General features: G+C 53.0%; 1 protein-coding gene across 7 annotated transcripts in view; it reads right to left on the bottom strand.

Moving 5' to 3' along the window:
* CACNA1S (calcium voltage-gated channel subunit alpha1 S) overlaps positions 1 to 19,421 on the bottom strand; it is a 68,741-nt gene that overhangs the window by 33,448 nt on the left and 15,872 nt on the right. For 4 of the 7 annotated variants that reach the window (XM_087857342.1, XM_087857331.1, XM_087857348.1 and 1 more), the window contains exons 3-14: positions 18,215 to 18,354; positions 16,097 to 16,239; positions 15,765 to 15,917; positions 13,255 to 13,460; positions 11,803 to 11,906; positions 9,624 to 9,769; positions 9,099 to 9,180; positions 7,012 to 7,172; positions 3,675 to 3,900; positions 2,636 to 2,843; positions 1,536 to 1,675; positions 619 to 756 (exon numbers count right to left, since the gene is read on the bottom strand). In XM_087857342.1, coding sequence (XP_087713468.1) covers positions 619 to 756; positions 1,536 to 1,675; positions 2,636 to 2,843; positions 3,675 to 3,900; positions 7,012 to 7,172; positions 9,099 to 9,180; positions 9,624 to 9,769; positions 11,803 to 11,906; positions 13,255 to 13,460; positions 15,765 to 15,917; positions 16,097 to 16,239; positions 18,215 to 18,354 — 1,847 coding nt within the window. The remainder of the gene's footprint in view (positions 1 to 618; positions 757 to 1,535; positions 1,676 to 2,635; positions 2,844 to 3,674; positions 3,901 to 7,011; positions 7,173 to 9,098; positions 9,181 to 9,623; positions 9,770 to 11,802; positions 11,907 to 13,254; positions 13,461 to 15,764; positions 15,918 to 16,096; positions 16,240 to 18,214; positions 18,355 to 19,421) is intronic. The other 3 variants (XM_087857335.1, XM_045787700.2, XM_087857351.1) reach the window with 1 other exon arrangement.

The following is a 19,421-nucleotide window of genomic DNA, read 5'->3' as shown; positions in this document are numbered from 1 at the left end:
AGCCACTCAGGAAGGCTCTCCAGCCAGCAGCCTCGGGCACCCGGGAGCTTGTTAGAAATGCAGAACACCAGCCCCACCCCAGACTTCCAGAATCAGAGTCAGTATTTTAACAAGGTCCCCAGGTGATTCATTTGCGGTTAGAATTTAAGAAACACTGTCTGGCAGACCAGTCCTGCTGCTACTCTTAGAGGAGGGTCTCAGGCTAAGGAAAGTTACACAACAAACTCAAAGACAGAACTGTTACAGACGCGAGAAGCCAACCACCACTTCACACGTGACATGCCCAAGGCTCAGCAGATGGAAATGACTCCCTTCGAGAAGCACAGTGACTCAGTGGCAGGGCTGGTTGAATTCCTAGAATCGCCACCGGGGTCCCCTGGTCCAACCTGCTTGGCTCTGCCATCGCATTTCCAGAGGCCACCTCCAATTCTGCACCCAGGGACACCTCACAGGCTGTCAGCCCTCCCTAGACATGCTGGTTGCAGAAGCCTGCCCACTGGGGCAGGTGTCACTGGGGCCCAGCCCCTGCTCATCAGGCTCCAAGGAGCCACCTGTCCAGAGCTGGGAGGCCTCTGCCAAGCACGCCAGGTCCCTCCCTGCTGGGGATGCAGCACTCACTTGGACATCTTCCTGCGCTTCTTCTCTTCCGCCTTGGCCTTCTGGGCAGAGGTCAGGCTCTCTGCTTCGGCCAGGTTGTCCACGGCGATGGCCAGGAAGACGTTGAGCAGGATATCTGAGGGCATCCAGCTAAGGAGGCTTGGGTTGAGGATGAAAGGGAACCCTCTGGGGCCGGAGTCCCACCCTGCCCATGGGCTGGCAGGACTTAACCCCACTCCCTTGGTGGGCTTGTCAGAGAGCCCCTTGCCAGAGTTACTGCATGGGATGGCATGGGCCCGAGGGCATGGACGAGCCTGGTTGCACAGGGGTGCCCATGATGGGCCTTGAGCACCCCCCCCCATTTCCCATCCAGGACTGATCCCAGCTCCCTCCCAGCGCTGTGAGGGGAGCCAGTGAGGCAGTCAGTGAGAGTCATGCTCGGCACACATGAGCTCAAGGAAAACCAGTTCCCTCCCCATCCGCTCTACTCATAATACCAAATTCCATGTGCAGACATCAAAACCCCCTGGCTCTTTCTGCCCCATCCACCCCACCCTCCCATCTGCTTATCTCATTCTCGCTCTGCCTCCTCCCTTGTTCCTCCTTGCCTGCCTCCCAAACCTTTGGACCAGGCCATCCACCATCCTCATGGCCCCACCGCCAAACCTTGTCCTTCCTCCTGCCTGGTCCAGGCTCACCAGCCTCTCTGGGATGAAATCCTCCCACCTATGCCCAGTCACCTCGGTGGTCCTTGAGCTTTCCCGGTGGAAGGAATTATCCTACAGTTTCACCTGCATTTGCTATCTGCTCTGTCCTAGCCCCCCACCCTGCACCAGGAGTCTGGGGGCTCCCTGCCAACTGGAGGGCCTGCTGCCTGGCATGCTTGACCCCCCATTTTCAGACCCTCTCCCATCCCCTCCCTCAGCTCTTTTCTGTACCCTGCTCCTGAAGGGATACAGTTGCCACAGACGAAAAGGATGATGAAATAAACACACACGAGCACCCCGGGGTAGGACGGCCCGCCGTAGGCCATGATCCCGTTGTACATCATGGAGTTCCAGTCTTCCCCTGTCAGGACCTAGGGGGAGAGGGAGCATGGTGGGGGGGGGGGAAGCAGAGGGACTCGAGAGTCTTCTGTTGTGAGTGCATGGCCCCAAAGTCCCCTAGACCTTTCCTCTCTTCATCCACGGCCAGGATGAAAGGTCCCTGCTCTCTTCCTGGAACCTCTTCCTTCCAGGAGGTTCAGAAATCTTACTGTTGCCTCTGCAGGGCCAAGGAGTTTGACTGTGGGGTCACCACTTCCCTGTGCTCTGTTCCTAACGCCCAGGCTTAACTGTATGGCACCCACCCGGGCCTCCTGGCAGCCCAGCCTTCGAAACTAGTGTGAAATGTCAAGTGCCTTGTCAGACATGATGCCTGACCAGTCATGGGGTGAACGGAAGAGATGGTGAAGTCGTCTGTAAGACCAGCTGATGGCCACACACTGCCCTTCTCACTAGTGCCAACACGGTGATGTTGCTCGTGACTGCTGGCTTCGACACAGAGAAGCTTCTCGAGAAGGCCACGGCTCTGAAGGCCTCGGGTAAGTCACAGCCGCGCTCCTTTGGAAGGCTCCTGGTGAGCATTGGCTGAGCCATGTCTTCACAGTGAGAAATGGTTGGCATTTCTCTGGGGCTCTTCAGTCTTGTTCGGGGAGAGCTCACTGACTCTGTGCTCAGAGACATGAGCAGAGCATGGGAGAGAAAGCAGGCCCCTGGACTCCATTCATTCAGTATCAGTGATCCCGCTATGGGCCAGCATTCTGCTAGTACCAGGGACAAAGACAAATAGGGCAAATTGGGCACAGCTCCTAGCCTCCGGAGGGTGGGGGAGACAAACAGCAACTATTACAATGGACAGAAGCACAGGGGAAGAGGGGGGCCTGGAGAGGGACCCTGAACTCAAGCCAGCAGATCAGAGAAGCCTTCCTGGAGGAGGGGAAGCCCACCCTGATCTTGAAGGACAAGAAGTGGGATTCAGCCTCCGCAGCACCGCCTACCTGGAAGACGCTGATGAGGGCCTGCGGGAAGTTGTCGAAGTTGCTGCGTCGCACCTCCGTGTCCTCGAAGTCATACCTGCCCCCGAAGAGCTGCATGCCCAGCAGGGCGAAGATGATGATGAAGAGGAAGAGCAGCAGCAGCAGGGAGGCGATAGAGCGGATGGAGTTGAGCAGGGACGCCACCAGGTTGCTCAGAGACGTCCAGTACCTGAGGGCACAGGGTCACAGGTGGGGAGGAGCAGGGCTCCTGCCAGCGCCCCCTCCACGGAGTCCCTGGGGTCTGGCCAGGCTCGGGCAAAGGCTCAGGCCTGAAGGACGCAGAGGAGAAGGGGCGGCCTCCAGGCGGGAGGCCCCCAGATTGATGCTGCCCACCGACTCGTTCTGTCGTTCCAAGCACTTCTCGTGTTTTATCATTTCCTATTCCTTAGTACGACTGCCGGTTAGCTTCCGGTCACGCCACCAGACTGTAGACCCCATGAGGGTAAGGACACTTCTCTGCCATGCACCCGTGCCCCCCTGTGCCTAGCACAGTCCCCAGCTCGGGCAGGTGCTCAATAAACCCGGGAAACCGATGAGCGCGTCTCTGCTCCCTCACCGTGCTCCCTCCCTCCTTTTTCTTTTTTCTCCCTCCTCATTTCCATCCCCTTTCCCTGCTTCTCCTTTCCTCTCATCTTCTTCTCCTGCCACCCTCTCCCATGCTCTTCTTGCCCTCTTTCCTCCCTCCTCTCCATGCCCCCCCTGCATCCCTGCCCTGCCACGAGAGGGTAACAGGGAAGGGGGTGGGATAAAGGAATGAGGTCGAAAGGGGAAAGTCATTTTTTTCTAGGAGGGAGGGAAGTCCTGGGCAAGGGGCCGCACGTGAACTCACCCAGACCCCAGACCATGGGAATGAGGCCTTGCGCACCAGACCAGGCGCGCTGTCCGCTTGCTCCCCTCCATCCCGAGCCGCCCCTGCCCGGTGCTCACTTGGTGATCTGCATCCCCCTCCCCCCGCCCCACGCTCACTTGGTGATCTGCCCCCCCCCCGCCCCGCGCTCACTTGGTGATCTTGAAGAGCCTAAGGAGGCGGATGCAGCGCAGCACGGAGATGCCCAGCGGGCTCATGGCGCCCGACTCCACGAGCAGGAGCTCCAGCACACCGCTGCACACCACGAAGCAGTCGAAGCGGTTGAAGATGGACATGAAGTACTGGCGCAGCCCCAGCCCGTACATCTTCATCAGCATCTCGATGGTGAAGAGCGCCAGCAGCACCCGGTTGGCCACGTCTGCAGGTGGGTGGCCCAGCCTCAGCATCGCGCTCGCTCTCTCTCTCTCTCACTTTGTCTCTCTCTCCCAGCCCTGCCTCCGGGCCTCTGCCTTGGCCGAGCCCTCCTCCCCCAACACCCACGCTGTGTTTCCAGAACCTCACCCCTTTTCCACTCTCCGAACCCTCACAACCTGGCCACCGTCTGCCCGTGGAGGGAACGCTGATGTGAATTTCTCAAAGGCTAAGCCCTACCATGTGTAACACAAGACTTTAATTCCTTTTAATTTCACTTAAGTTAAGTAAGCGCTGCCCCACTCTCATTACTGTACATGTCCTTCTCTCCTGTTGGAGGAGGGGGCCCTCCACCTATCAAAGCCAACCTGTCCACCTATGCTTTGCCTCCCCCGCCCCGACCCCCACCTCACGGAATCCACTGTCAATGATCCCTTTTCTTGCCTGTGTTTAACTGCTCCTTTCAACTGGATTCTTCCATCACCATTTTTAAATGCCCAAGTCTCTCAAATTTTCCCCATAGCTCCTGCCCCAGCTCTCTCCTCCCTATCACAGCCAAACTTCCCAGAGGATCATCTACTTGGATCCCTTCACCCCTTCCCACCCTGCCCTGCCCCACTGGCTCTCTAACTCATACCTAACTGGGTCCACCCAATCACTCCACCAACAAACTCTCTCAGGGTCACCAATGACTTCCAGGTCACTGAATCCAATGAGCATTTTAACCCTCTTTTTTCCTGACCTCCCAGGAGCACTGGACGCTACGGACCAGCCTTGCTTTTTCAAATAGCCCCTTTTCTTAGCTTCTGTGACGCCATATCCTTCTGGATTTCTTCTACTTCTCCTGTTTTTCCCAAGCTCCCTTTGCAGCTGCAGTTTTTACCTAACCATTGGACGCTGACCTTGAGCTGCGCCTTTAGTATACAGTACCCTCCGGTGACCTGGGGATGTCTTCTAAGACTATAGCCTCAATGGCCATCCCTGCCAGTGACTCCCAGATCTCAATTGTTCAACGCAGACCTCCCCACTGAGTTCCAGACCTGTTCTTCCATCTGCCTCTTTGACGTTTCCACTGGGATATCTCAAAGGTACCTCAAGTTCAATGCCCAAGACTAAGTGGGTGAGTACTGCCCATCCTCCCCCACCCCCAAATATACCCAGGCACTGACTGCCTTCCCCATCTCAGAAAGTGGCACTACCATACATTTATCTGCATAGCCCAGGAACCTCAAATCTCTGACTCCTTTTGGTGGGCAACATTCATGTCTTGTCCACATTCGGGCATTGACGCTGCATTGGCAATGCTTGGCACAGGCAAGGGGCTCTCAAGAAGATTGGGGCAATGAATGCACGCACGTACCCACTCTGTTGCATTTTTCCTATCTCTTTCCCATAGAAAAAGACAGCCTTCTTTTCTAGTTATATTCCTTCCTTTATCTTTGTCAACATTTATACGTAGTGTCTTTTGTACTGTTCTGCTGTCCCAAGCTCCTGGGGCTGCTAACTCCTGTTGCTTGTGCTTGAGAACTCTTCCCCAGGGTGGCCCTCTTCCTTACTGGGGGTGCGATTGTTTTATTGTGAGCTCTTCTTTGGGAAACACTTTTCCCTGCAGGAATTCTGTATGCCTTGGGTTGAGAAGTATCCCTAAAGGGTGGCTCATGTTTACTTCTGCTGGGCCCTGCAGGGGTTTCACTTGCCTGTGACTAGTTTTTTATGTTACTGTGCGAGCTTAGGATCCCTACACCATGTGGAACAGAGCAAATTGGACCCCATACTTACATAGGGCACAGATTGGATTTCAGTTTTTCACCTGAGACGTTTTTCCTTATTCCTAAAGCCTCCAGCAGGGATAAACTTCCACCTTCTTTCCCTGACCCAATGCAGTGAGATTTTTGCTTCCCTCACGTAGGGGCAGCCCTAGGCTCTGCTCTATGCAGGGGGTCAGTGCTGTTCCTCACCTCACCCAGGCTGTGGGCCCTGTCTTCTGTCCCTGCATGGGTATTAAGAACCCAACTGCCACCTTTTAGGGTTTAGCTCTAGGTCTAGAATGTTCCTGGAAATCAATTCATGAGCTCACTGCTCTGGCTTTCAGTGGTTTCTTCATTTCTGCCATCTAGAGACTTCCTTGCCTATCTTTGGAATATTGTTATTATGACTTAGGCAGCATGGCAATGTGTCTGTCGTGGGGAGGGCACTTAGTTTGGTCCACCGCGTTGGGACTGGACTCCCTGTTCTCTTAGCCTCTGCCTTTTCGCAGCTCAGAGCTCCACATGCAGAAGAACATCTACCGCGGGGATGAGGCTGACTTGACTTCCACCAAAGTGAATCTTCCAGAAACTCAGGTCTGATCCTGTTATATTCCTGCTGACAACTTCTCATTAGCTTCCCATCACCTGAAGTTTAAAGTCCCCACATTTTACTCAAGAGTTTAAGGGCCTCTATGCATGAACACCCCTCCTGCTGCTCTCAGCCACACAGGAAGTTCTTCCAGCTCCCTGAGTTCACCATACTGTTCTCTATCTTCACGTCTTGGCACATGCTCTTCCTTCCGTGGGAATCCTCCCCACCTTGAGTGCTGGGGGGCTCATCTACTTATTCTTTAAGATCTAGGGAGCTCGACAGTCCTTCCCTGTAATCCCTCTCTTGCTACCTCGTATTTGCCTCTATTGTTGCCATCCCTAAATGGACTTGACTTTATTCATCAGCGGCTACTTACCCTCTGGCTAAGTACGCTCCTGGAGGGTGAGAGCAGCATATTCATTCTCTCTGCATCTGAGTTCTTTTTCTATGCCTTACATACAGTAGGCATGCAATAACCAGTTGGTGAAAGCTGTTTTGGGAGAATTTGAACTTGGACGCTTGGAGTTCTTGATTGCTGGTAATCCTTATGTTTGGTATCCGAAATGTAATCATTTACCTAGACACCTGGGCTTCCCCATGAGTTGCTGTTATTGCCTCTGGTGATGCCATGAGGGAAAAAAGTACTACCAGCCTACAATTTCTAGAAAACAATGTCAATATCCACCTGAAGTCTTCTGCCAAGCCCGAGGAGCTACTGGCTGGCTTTGGCCATTGGCCACATCTATCCTCCTCCCGGCTTCACTCTGCTTTGTCTCACCTTGCAAGTGGGTCAGCCACAGAGGCTGGTTGTGGTGCTCTGAGGCGATAGACAGGGTGTTGAGGGCCACGACCAGGATCACCAGCCAATAGAAGACTTTGGACTTGATCACATCATGGCACTTCCAGCGAAAGATGCGGTTCCACTGCCTCCAGTGGCGGCTGGGAGAGGAGACACGGGAGGATGGAGGCAAAGAGCTGCTTTCCTCTGAGCTCCCACCTTTCTGGGATTGCTTTCAGACAGACTCCAGCCATACTTCGTCTGATCACCCACTCTCTCCTCCGGCCACACGGGAGATGCTAAGGGCATCAGCTGCGGAGCCAGACTGATTTAAAATCTTGCCTCTTACTAAGCGAAGTTCTTCCTTTTTCAAAGGAGAATAATAACAATGCCAGCCTCAGAGGGAATTAGAGATAATGCTAACACAATGTTTAGCACAGTGCCCGCCATATGACGGGGGCTCCCCACACTGTAATTTTAATTAAAGCACACTGGAGGCCCCATTTCACTCATTATAAAAGCCATTCTGTAATGGATTAATCGTATCTGGTGTTGGTGAGGGTGTGTGGAAAGGGCACTGTCACAGTCACGGCAGTCTTTTTGGAGAACCATTGGGCAGCATTGACCATGGTTTAAAATTATATTCGCTTTGACCCAGCAATTCCATTTCTAGGAATCTGCCTGGTGGAAATGTTCCTATTTATCCACAATGGTTTCTACAGCCCTGTTTGTGTTGCCAAAACCTGCAACGATTAATATTTTATGGCATATTCAGACCGTGGAATACTTTACACCCAAAGATATACCAAAAAAGGTGTGTGAGCCATCCAGCCATGGAAAAGGCATGGAGGAAACTTAAAGATCTATCAGTAAGTGAAAGAAGCCAGTCTGAAAAGGCCATACACTATATGATTCCAAATATACGACATTCTAGAAAAGGCAAAACTATGGAAACGATAACAGGATCTGTCGTTAGTTGCTGGGTCGGGGGAGGAGGGAGGAGTAGGCGGAGCACAGAGGATTTTTAGGGCAGTGAAAATATTCTGAATGATGTTAGAAGGATGAATCCATGTCATTGTACATTTGCCCAAACCCGCAGAGTGGGCGGCACCAAAAGTGAGCCCCAACGTAAACCACAGCTTTCTGGTGGGAGACGTTGGTTAATGGGTTGTGCATGTGTGGTGGCCGGAGGATATGAGAAATCTCTGTACCTTCTGTTCAATTTTGCCATGAACTTAAAACTGCTCTAAAAAAAAATTAAAGTCTTAAAAAAAAGATATGTGTGTATGTATAAAATTGCCCTAAATAGATCATTTTAAGTTGAAAATAAGTTACTAGATACTATGTATATTATATTCATTTATTCATCCAGTATTTGGCAATACCTCCTGTAGGCTGGGTACTGTTCTAGGCTCTGTAGTGACAGCAGTTAACATAAAGAACCCTATCATGTAAAAAGCCAAACAAAACAAAAAACCTGGTGTGTGTGTGTGTGTGTGTGTGTGTGTGTGTGTGTGTGTGTAAGAGAGATAAAAGCATAGCAAAGGTCTTGGAGGGATACACATCTGTTACCATGGTTACCTCTTTGAAGGGTAGTGGGGACCTTCATCTTTTCTTTGATGTATTTCTCTATTGTTTGATCTTTCAAAATCACAAGGATGTATGAACTTGTAAGAGGAAGCAGCCAACCAAACGCACACATCTTCCTCTTGAGACAAAGGCACTCGAGCCTGGAGCCTCCCCTTGTCTGCAGACTCCTGGGGCGGCCAGCCTCCTTCCTGCAAAGCTCTCAGTGCTACCTCTTTGCAGCTCACACCATCCCTTTTCCCAAGCAGAGCTTTCCAGGACTAATTACCCCACTCTGATCAGAGGGTAGCAGCCAAATTCTCTCCTTGCCTCCTGGCAGGCTCCCACTTTCTTCCCGAGGTAGCATCTAATTAGGTCATCTGCCGAGTGCCCTGTGGTTGCACTAAGGGACAGGAACATGACTCTAAAGCCCAGTAAATGGGTAGCAGTAAATGGGTTCTAACTCCCTATCTCTGGGAGTTCTGATGCTAGGAAGACTGAGGAGAAGGGGGGAAACTCACACGAACTGGATGATTTTGTTCAGGCCCTCGATTTCATACAGGCTCTCTGTGTCGGAGCCTCCCTCATCCAAAGACAGCTTCCCTGGGAACAGGAGAGAAAGAGTGGACCAGTCTTTCCGGGCCCCTCTGGGCTGGACACACCTAGGCTGGGCACACCTGGGGAAGCGGCCATTGACTGGAGACACCTGTGGCATCTAGGCGGGCCTGGGTCCCTGTGTGCTCCCGGCCCAAGAAAGAGCCCACACCTGCAGGGGGGTGGTTATGGACGGGCGGCATGTACTTCGCACTCCGGGAAGCGCCCTGGGCACACCTGGCTGCCATCATTTCCAGGTGTAAGGCTTTAGGCAAGTCGCTCACCCTCTAAGGGCCTGAGTTCTCTTACCTGCAAGATGGCAACGTTACACCTGCTCCAGGGGCCTCCCACGCAGCAGGAGGTTACCTGACTCAGTGCTCCCAACGGAGGCTGACCGCGAGGGGCAGCTCAGGGGTGGGGAGGGCCTGCCGACCATGCCTTTGGGCCCGAACCTTCTCTCAAGTCCTCAACGTCCATGACCTCGCCCTGCGTGATCCAGCTCATGTAGCCTCGGAGGTCCTCCTCCAGCTGCTGCTTCTCCCGGAGCTTTTGGAAGGTTCCCCTGGACTTGGCCTTCTCCCGCTCCTTAGTGAATTCGCTGCCGTGGAACAGGGGAGACAGGGGAGGGAGGAGAAAAAAGAAAGGGTGTGGGGGAGGATTGAGCTTCCCCAGGACAGAGAGAGCACATTCTGTGGCGGGGTCCGCCCCTGCCTTCTGGCCCAGGTGCCCTTCCAGGTGACGGAGGGGCAGCTCCTCTCACACCCCCTCGCCGTCCCCACCCATGTGGTCCGCCTTTCTCATTGCTCTCTGCTCCTCCCATCTGATATTTCATCCTACCTCGTCTTGGGGTTACCTTGGTTATTAGGGGTTAACGACACGACAGCCCATTGCCCTCACAGAATCAGCCACGGATTCTCACAGTTTCCGCGCTGCCCTGACCTGGAAGCTACCGTAGAAATGTAGCTGTGCTTACAGACCTAAGGCCTGGAGGGAACTCTCCTGAGAGTTCCAGGTGGCAGCACTGGAGGGAAGGGACCTGAGGGCCAGCGAGGGGTCTTCAGACCAGCAGAGGCAGCCCTCGGCCACTCAGCAGGGTGAAGGGGGGGAGCACAGTCATGGGCTTGTGACGTGAGCGCCTCAGCTATCAGTACCGGCTCCTGGGGTGGGGGGCAGGGCCCCTGTAGCTTTTCGTGCTGTGGATCCTTGCATAGTCCCATGAAACCTATGGGTCCCTCCTCAGAATCATGTCGTAAAATACAAAATAAGACCATCTCATCACAAAGGAATCGATTATATTAAAATACAGTTACTGAAATATAAAGAAATTGTGATAAAGTACCACATATGTTTTTAACTCATTAAGTAGCAAGGTCTAGTTGCCGACCTAACAACTGTTATAGTTTCAAAGTAGTCATGAGTGTAGGCACTGTTTGCAACAATTGTAATGGGACCTGTGGTTTCTACTGGGACAAGTCATAGAGCTAATACCACTACCGTGGCGTGGTGTCTCCACACCTGAAGAAAGGAAACACGAAACTTCAATTAGAGTTGATAAAAAAGAAAGATAAATTTTTCTTATTAAAGTTCATGGACCCCCTGAATTCTGTCTACACAATGCCTGGAGGGAAGCTTCTGGGGTGGGGTGATGGCAACGGGGAAGGGAGCGGACGGTCACTTCTAGGCTGTCCACTGTGGCTCCGGTGGAGCCGTCACAGAGAGAACCTCTCTCATTAACCAACGTGACTGTTGGTACTTAGCGCTCCAAATGTGCTGGATTCTGTTCTAAGTACTTTATATGTATTAACTCATTTAATCTTCCAATGACACTATGAATTTATTCCCATTTGACAGATGTGGACCTGGAGGCACAGAGAGGTTACGTAATTAGGCAAAGGTCACACAGCCACCAAGCAGCAGTGCAAGGACTTAAGCTTGGGCGGTCTAGCTCCAGAGTCTGTGTGCCTCACCTGAAGGCTACACTGACTCCTAACACCAAGCATCAGCTCGTGCACATCCGGGGGCAGGAGGCTGGGATCGCGGGGGCTTCACTCAGAGGGAGTGTGGACGCAGAGGGACAGAGGAAGGAAGGATGGGAGAAGGCTTGAGGAGAAGGGAGAAAAATTAAAAATTAAGGGGCTCCTACCTTTATCTTCTATATCTCCCTTGCTAACCGGGAGCGTGCTTTGGCAACGGGGAGAAGCAAAGGTTCTAATCCACGTCTCCCTGCCTTGTTCCTCCTCCTCGTCTTGCTCCTCTTCCTTCTCTACCCCTACTCTCCTTCTCCCTCTGGCTCTTTTCCTTCTTCTCTCCGCTCCTCCCCCTCCTCCCACCCCAGCTGCCCCTTTTCCCTCTCACCCTCCATCCCTCTTTTCCTCTCCCCCCCCTTTTTTTTTAAGATTTTATTCATTTATTCGACAGAGATAGAGACAGCCAGCGAGAGAGGGAACACAAGCAGGGGGAGTGGGAGAGGAAGAAGCAGGCTTATAGTGGAGGAGCCTGATGCGGGGCTCGATCCCGTAACGCCGGGATCACGCCCAGAGCTGAAGGCAGACGCTTAACCACTGCGCCACCCAGGCGCCCCTTCCTCTCCCCTTCTTCCCTCTTCTCCCAGCTGCCTGTGAGCTTCCTTACCCGCTCAGGACACCCAGCACCAGGTTGAGAATGAAGAAGGATCCCAGCAGAATGAGGGTGACAAAATAGATCCAGGGCCACTCGTTCCCGATGGCATCATTGACCTGGTCCAGACAGAAGTGTGAGTCCCATCCACTGACCTGAGGGCTTAGGTCCCGCTTCTGGACTCAGGGCACTCATGCTCTACTTGACCCTGGGGGAGAAGGAGAGAGGCCATCTGGGCCCAGTGAGGGGACCTTCTCTCCCCTCCTCCGAAGACCCAGGACCTGGAGTTAGAAGGACTTCTCAAAAGGAGCCTTGCTGATGTCCATTTGGCCCAGACACGACTGAAACATTTCCCGCTCCAGCCATCCACGTCCCTGGCGGGAGTCTCTCAGACACTCTCTCTCCAGTTGGTTTCTTTACAGCTAAGATTTTTCAAAGTAGAAGAGACACTAAAAAGTCTCGGACTGAGCTTGGCCAGCTCCTTCATGAACAAGCTCTGTGACCCTAGACAAGTCACCTAACATCTCTGAGCATTATCCCATCTGTCCACGGGGATGATGATACGCGCTTGCCCCTCATAGACTTGTAGTAGAGGTGAAATAACACATGTGACAGGCCTTTGAAATGTTTGATAATTTGCTCCCATAATAAGAGCTTACAAGAACTATTCGTACTAATCCTTTCTATTTGCAAAGCATCTGACAGTTTGACAACCTTTCCTTCGACAGGCAGGGTCACGCTGTGGTTAAGAGTTCTGGGATCGGAGCCAGATGGATGAGAGTTCAATTCTTGGATCTATTGCTCACTGGCTCCATAACTGCGGGCAAGTTACTGAATCTCTCTGAGCCTCAGTTTACTCATCTGTAAAGTGGGAACAATGCCTTCCATGGTTGGAGGATTAAATAAGAAATGCAACCTAGCTCCGGATAATAGCAAACAAATACATTCCAACAAGAAAACTAAAACGGCATTGACCATGTTGCTGGCACTGCTGTAATTCAGTTTATCTGCCTAGTAACCATCATAACTACCCTATGATGTAGGTAGTATTTTTATTTTCTAGACGAGGAAACTGATACCTACTAATATTGATATCGGAAAATAGCCTTGCCCAGGGGCAAAAAGAGACTCAAGGGCCTTCATCCCTCGGGAAATCTGACATCCTAGGTCATCAGGAATGAGGCACTCGCGGGCAGGCTTTGGGAAAAGTTGGAGATCGAGACCAGAACCCATGGATTCCTGGTTTCCGTTCCTCAGCCCCTTCTTAGGTCCTGCACAGACAGGTTGTACCTCGGGGACTGCTGCTGAGACACACACACAGCTAGGGACAAGAAGGGGGCCATGCCCCCTGTGTAGGCTTCCCAGGGAGGGGTGAGAAGGAGCAGAGGACACCATCAGGCCCCACCTCCTCCCCTGGTGAGCCTGTGGATGAAGGGCGGGGGCTCTGCCTCCGCGGGGCCGACCCACCCAGTAGAGGACATCGGTCCACCCCTCCATGGTGATGCACTGGTACACGGTGAGCATGGAGAAGCCGAAGTTGTCAAAGTGTGTGATGCCGTGGTTGGGGCCCGGCCAGCCACCCCGACACTCGCTGCCATTGATGGTGCATGGACGCCCCGAGCCCGTCCTGGCGCAGGGCGAGGGCTTCTCGTTCTCCACGGTGGCCACGATATCTGATGGCAGAAGGCAGTGTGAGCATCAGATAAGAGGCGTAGGTGGACAAGAATGAGAGAAGAGTAGTCTGCAATCACTGAGGAATACGTCTAGAACACACTCAGCTGGAAGCGCGAAGGAGTGCTCCCCGGGGAGCATATGGCGCTGGAGGAGGGGGACTGCTTGGGGCCACGGGCCTGCAGCGGGTATCTACATGCCCGTAGATACCAGCAGGGATGGTATCTCAGGCCCCAGGGGCTCATCGGAGGCTTGGCTTCGAGGATTGCTTTCCTAGGAAGTGCCACCTATTACGTTCGCAGGCATAACGTGAACGTCATGTCTACCCACAGAGATTTAAAAAAGGAGGCAGCTGTGTGGCTGGGGTGGAGGTGTGGGGTGGGGCCTCCATGTTCTGACTTGAGTTCTTTCTGGGAGCTGACATGGAGATGTCCCAGCGGGACTGAGATGAGCTGCACGAGACGTGAAGCTCTAGGGGTGGGGGTTGGCTCTTAGCAGCCGTTCCCAACAGGCTGCAGTCCCCTCCGTGTCCCTGGATGGTGCTCTTCTTGTCTCTAAAATCCTTCGGTTTGGATGACATCCTGGATCCCCTTTTATCTCAGGATGTTTTAGTCTCCTATTGTGATCAGAGATTCAATTAGCTCATCAGAGCTGGAATGCCCGACCTTACCCATATTGACCATGTTGGCTCAGTCTTCTGGAGATGGGAGAGGAGAACACTGATGAGTTCTGAGCTCTGAGTGGGTCCCTGACCCCTCAAGTCAGGCAGCTCCCATCCCAGAAAGGTTCTTGAGCACTGCTGGCCAACACTGGTCAAGAACTCATGAGAACACCAGATGAGACCTCCAAGTTTGGTTTGAAGGTTGTAATAGAAAGCCTCCTCCTCTCTGCCTGGATAATGCTCATTATAGGACATTGATTTTTACAGGAACAGGAAGAGGCCGAACCGGGAGGGGACTAGGAATGGAACCACCAAAAGCTCTATCAGAGTTCACCATCTTGACTTGCATTTGGACCTTGTGTTGCCTGTCCCTTTGTCAGTGGGCCTGGGGAAGTGAGGAGTCTCCTGAGACACTGTAGATCTTGGCGGTCTTGTCCATCCTGGGCTATTCTGGTGAGTTAGATTCTGGGCTTTTGGTGGGAGGGATTGTCCTAATAGAAGTCACCTCTTTCTTGTGCCGCGTTCAGTTCCTGTAGACCCTGGTAGAAGCTAGGCTCCGACCGAGACAGACAGACACTGCCAGCACTGAGTCTTGGAGAGTGGAACCCACACCGTTTCAGGGACAGGGAGCCTGATGCAGGACTCAATCCCAGGACCCTGGGATCATGACCTGAGCCTAAGGCAGACGCTTAACTGACTGAGCCACCCAGGTGCGCCAGGTCAAAATTATTCTTGTAAGAATGCCAAGACATTATTTCATCTCCCTATCTTTCAACGAATGCAGAGTGGAGTTTTCTCTACATGACATGTGATTTCACAACAGACTGAACACAGAAGTAGCTGTGAGAATCCAGGAGATTCTTTCAGGCCAAGGCATTAAAGAGTTTTAGACAAGATGTAAGACAGGACCTTTCTTCTCACTAAATGTTCTTGGTTTGGGAAAATATAGTTATTTTTCATAAGATATATATGTTCATAAGTAATGGGCTTATCACTGTTCTTTTAAAATGATTACTGAATTAATATTATGACATTTTCCTCATTTTCTTATCGATGAATATCAATGAATATCAATGCATAAAATCCGTATCAACAACAGCTCTTTGGGGTCCTTAATAATTTTTAAGAGCATAAAGAGTCCTGGGGCAAACAGTTTGGGAACAGCTGGTTTGGAAGCCTTGGCTCAAGTTCATTCGGGCCTCAAGATATGTTATCTCTGATGACCCTACAAATGGCCCTTCGGCTCTCGGGTGCTTTCTTGAGATCCCCTGCAAACACGGCTCTGCGGGCCCCTGCTCTGAGGGGCTGCTCAGATTAAAGCTAAAACAATGGCTGCAAAGAAAAGTACAAATAGAAATTCAGGCTTGTCCTGAGGCTGCATCTCAATCCACAGCTGGCCCAGAAAGCCCAAAGCTACCACACTGATTTGGGGTGGGAGTGCGTTGGAGCGCGCTGTGGCCCAGGCCTCGGCCCACTTGCCCTGATCACTGACCCTGTCCTTCCTCCAATTTCCCTTGTCCATTCCTCAGGGTAACAGGTGTGGGAAGCAATAACCGAGTTCCGGGGGTTCTTCACGGCTGAGGTGGCTGTCCCTTCTGAGTTGCGCTAGGGCCACTCCCACCTCCCCAGTCCCCTGGGAGCTCACCTGTCCCAATGAAGTAGCAGGTCTTATGCATCTTGCCCTTGAAGAGCTCCAGCCCGATGATGGCATAGATGATGACCATGAAGAGGACGAGCAGGGCGATGTGGAACAGGGGCAGCATGGCCTTGAAGATGGAGTTGAGGACCACCTGCAGGCCTGCAGAGGGTGAGAAGGGAGGAGAAAAGGGGGGTCATCTCCCCTCTTGGGCTCCTGGCCCTCCCTCTCTCTATATCCTGGGAAGCCTCTGGGACACCAAGGTAGGGGGGGACCCAGAGCCGGGCAGGGGAACGGGTTGGGAGAGGAGGAAGGGTGTCCGCAGGGGCACTGGCACCCACTCGGCACCCCTGACACCAGCCGGAGGGGTCTGAGCACGCGGAAGGCTCTCAGGGCCTTGACGTCCAGACCAGCCCCTTTGCTGCTCATCGGGGCTGTGTTGCTTTGGATGACATTAACCTGTTCCAGAATCACGGTGAAAACCCTAGAATGGAGAAGAGGGAGAGAAGAGGGTCCTGTGGTCAGATAAGCCCCTGTTCCATGGCTCTGGGACCCCGTATCCCATCTGTGCTCAGGGGATCTGCGGAAAGGCCTAAGGGAGAGGTGACAACACCCATCAACCGCTAACCGGGATCTGGGGATGCCTGTCTGGAAAATTTTATTAGAAAACATTCTGAGGGGGCGCCTGGGTGGCCCAGCGGTTAAGCGTCTGCCTTCGGCTCAGGGCGTGATCCCGGCGTTATGGGATCGAGCCCCACATCAGGCTCTTCTGCTATGAGCCTGCTTCTTTCCCTCCCACTCCCCCTGCTTGTGTTCCCTCTCTCGCTGGCTGTCTCTATCTCTGTCGAATAAATAAATAAAATCTTAAAAAAAAAAAAAAAAGAAAACATTCTGAGGCCAGGAAAAGAGTACGGGATCCATCTGAGATGCCTACTTGGGTGCCGAAGGGGGTTGAGGTCCATGGGCCACAGGCACTCACGGTCCCCAGCCTGGGAGCTGAGTGCACCCCACGGTGGGCTAAAGGTCAGCAGCAGCGGTGCCCTCCGTGGGGACCCAGAGGAGAAAGCCGGAAGCTAGGTCTCCCCGGGAGCGTTCCCCATGCTGCACTTCCCGACAATGCCCTTTGATTTTCTTCCCTGCTCGTCTGTTCCTCCTCTCGATTTACTCAAAATCTTGTTATCCTTTGAAGTCCATCTCCGACCCTTCTTTATGAATCCTCCCTTTGACAACGAACCCCTGGGACACTCTGCCGCGTCGAACAATGGTGCACTGTGTGGTATTGTTTTCCGACACTCTATTATTCCGTGGACGTCCGTCTTGGCCTCCCACCAAGGCAGCCCAATTAAGAGTAGAGGCTGATGCACGGAATTCTGTGTTCCCCAGGGTGCCTAACGCAGCACAGCGTAATTAGTAAATAATCAACATCACGTTTATTGAATTGAAAGGCAGCGTTGTGGTTAAATAATAGCCTCTGGAGCCAAGATCGTCTTGGTTTGCATCCTGGCACTGCTGCTGGCCAGCTCTGTGACCGAGGGCCGGTTGCTTGACCTCTCTGAGCCTTAGCCTCCTTAAATGGGAAACCTGAGATGCTCGAAGACCCTAAATGAGATGTTACACGTCAAACACATAGTAAGGGCTTGATAAATGCTCCCGTTACAATGGGGGTTGTTACGTATGGACTGAATGGTGTGCCCCCCTAATTCGTATGTTGAAGCCCTAACCTTCAGTACCTCAGAATGCGGCTTTATTTGGAGACAGGGCCTTTTTAAAGAGTTAAGTTAAATGAGTCTATGAGGGTTGACCCCAATGTAGTCTCACTGGTGTTGTTGGAAGAAGAGGAAATCTGGACACGTAAAGAGGCCCCCGGGGGAGCGCGCACAGAGAGGAAAGACCACGTGCTCCCAGGGAGGAGGGGGCCATCCACAGTCCCAGGCCACAGGAGAAACCAAACCCGGTAACACCTTCATCTCCGACCTCCAGCCTCCAGAACCGTGAGAAAACAAATCGCTGTTGTGTGACCCCCCCACCCCCGTCTGTGGGACTTCGTCACGGCCGCCCTAGCCGACGCGTACAGGTTCCTAAATGTCCATCTTTGGAACCCAAATAACAGGTACTTAGTATAAGAGCATGGAAGAAATGAATAGATGATAAAGGTTGAGAAATTATAAATATCCAGAAACTGCTGACACCACGTACGCCATTTCCAGTTGTGCGTGATGCGAGAAGAATAAAGGAACGTAGAGTGCCTAGCTGGGGAAGGGGTGTGAGCTGGCGGGGCCATGCTTCACCCTCCCCCAACACTGGCCGCATCTCTGCTCGGGCTGGCCCTTCCAGAGGCTGCCCCATGGCACAGTGCTGGGGTTCCATCCTGCCTCTGGGATGCTGGTGGTGGTGGTGGGCACAGTGGCCTCAGAGAGCCCCCCGACCTCAAACCCCAACCCCCCACACTGGGGCCTCACCCCAGGAAGACAATGATGAAGTCTAGCACATTCCAGCCGCTGCGCAGATAGGCATCCTGGTGGAATAGGAAGCCGTAGGCAATGATCTTCATGGCGGCTTCAATCGAGAAAACAATGAGGAAGAAATACTCCAGTTTCTCCTGTGGAAGCAAACAGAGTCACAACACTCTTCTGTGCATCCTGAATGCGCCCTTGAGCCACCCTGACTCTTCCCCTCCAAGGATACTGTTCCTCAGATGCCCCGGCCTCAGGACATTTGCCTCTGCCTGGAATTCCTCGACCCCCATCCCCCACATCACCACCATACATCCTCACACTGCCAGCTCCCTCCCTTCCTACAGGTCTTTACTCAAAAGTCATCCCTCACCCTGGCCTTTCCTGGACAACAAGTACCTCTGACATTTTCTGTTCCTCTTGTCTGTTTTAGTTTGTCTTCTTAGCACTTTTTCCTAGCTAAAAATACCCTCTATATTTTTATCTTGTTCATTTCCTATCTCACCCACTTCAATACAAACTCCATAAAGTGTGAGGATTTTTGTTCATTTCTTTCATTACACTTCTTCCCGGGCCTAGAATTGGAGGAATAAATGGATGGTCTGGACAGCCCTTAAAGGGAAGGCCTCCAGGCGGTTTCTGGTTTGGGCATCTTTCTTCTCACACCATCCTGAGGACCGATGGTGGGCGCGGCGGCGGTGGGGGGGTGGGGAGCGTTTCTCAGGACCCCAGATGGCCCTCTCTGGCGGATCCTACCAGGGTCTGATTTTTCTGTAACCTCCCCTGCGTGTCCTGCCACCCCACACCAGCTGTCTGTGGGCGGCCACTTAAAGGGCACCCCCGCTGTCACTCAGGGTGAGGGGAATGGGCACACTGGGTAGGAAGGAGGCCCTGCGGGTAAGAGGTGGAGGTCTGAGTTCAGCGCCGCCCTCCAGAAGGCCTTGCTGACCCCTCCGGGTTCTGCTCCTGGAGCCTGATCCTCTGATCCTCTCAGTGACCCCATCCTGGGCCCAGGCACCCATCCCCCTCCTCGGGGCCCAGGAGAGCTATTTCTAAACGAGAAGGCAGAGTCGCTTCTGCCAAGACTCTGGGCTGAAGCTGCTCTCCTTGCAGCCGTCCAAACCCTGGTCTGGGGGCTTCCAAGAGCCCTGTGCCCCACCCCTCCGGGGCTCCCCAGATAAGCACAGTCTCCCGAGGGGGTGTCCACCCAGCC

This window comes from Ursus americanus, chromosome 2 (genome assembly GCF_024610735.1).
Source record: "Ursus americanus isolate L20-20 chromosome 2, mUrsAme1.1.p, whole genome shotgun sequence".
In the NCBI taxonomy this organism is placed as follows: domain Eukaryota; kingdom Metazoa; phylum Chordata; class Mammalia; order Carnivora; family Ursidae; genus Ursus; species Ursus americanus.
This window is presented reverse-complemented; position numbering and strand designations above follow the sequence as displayed.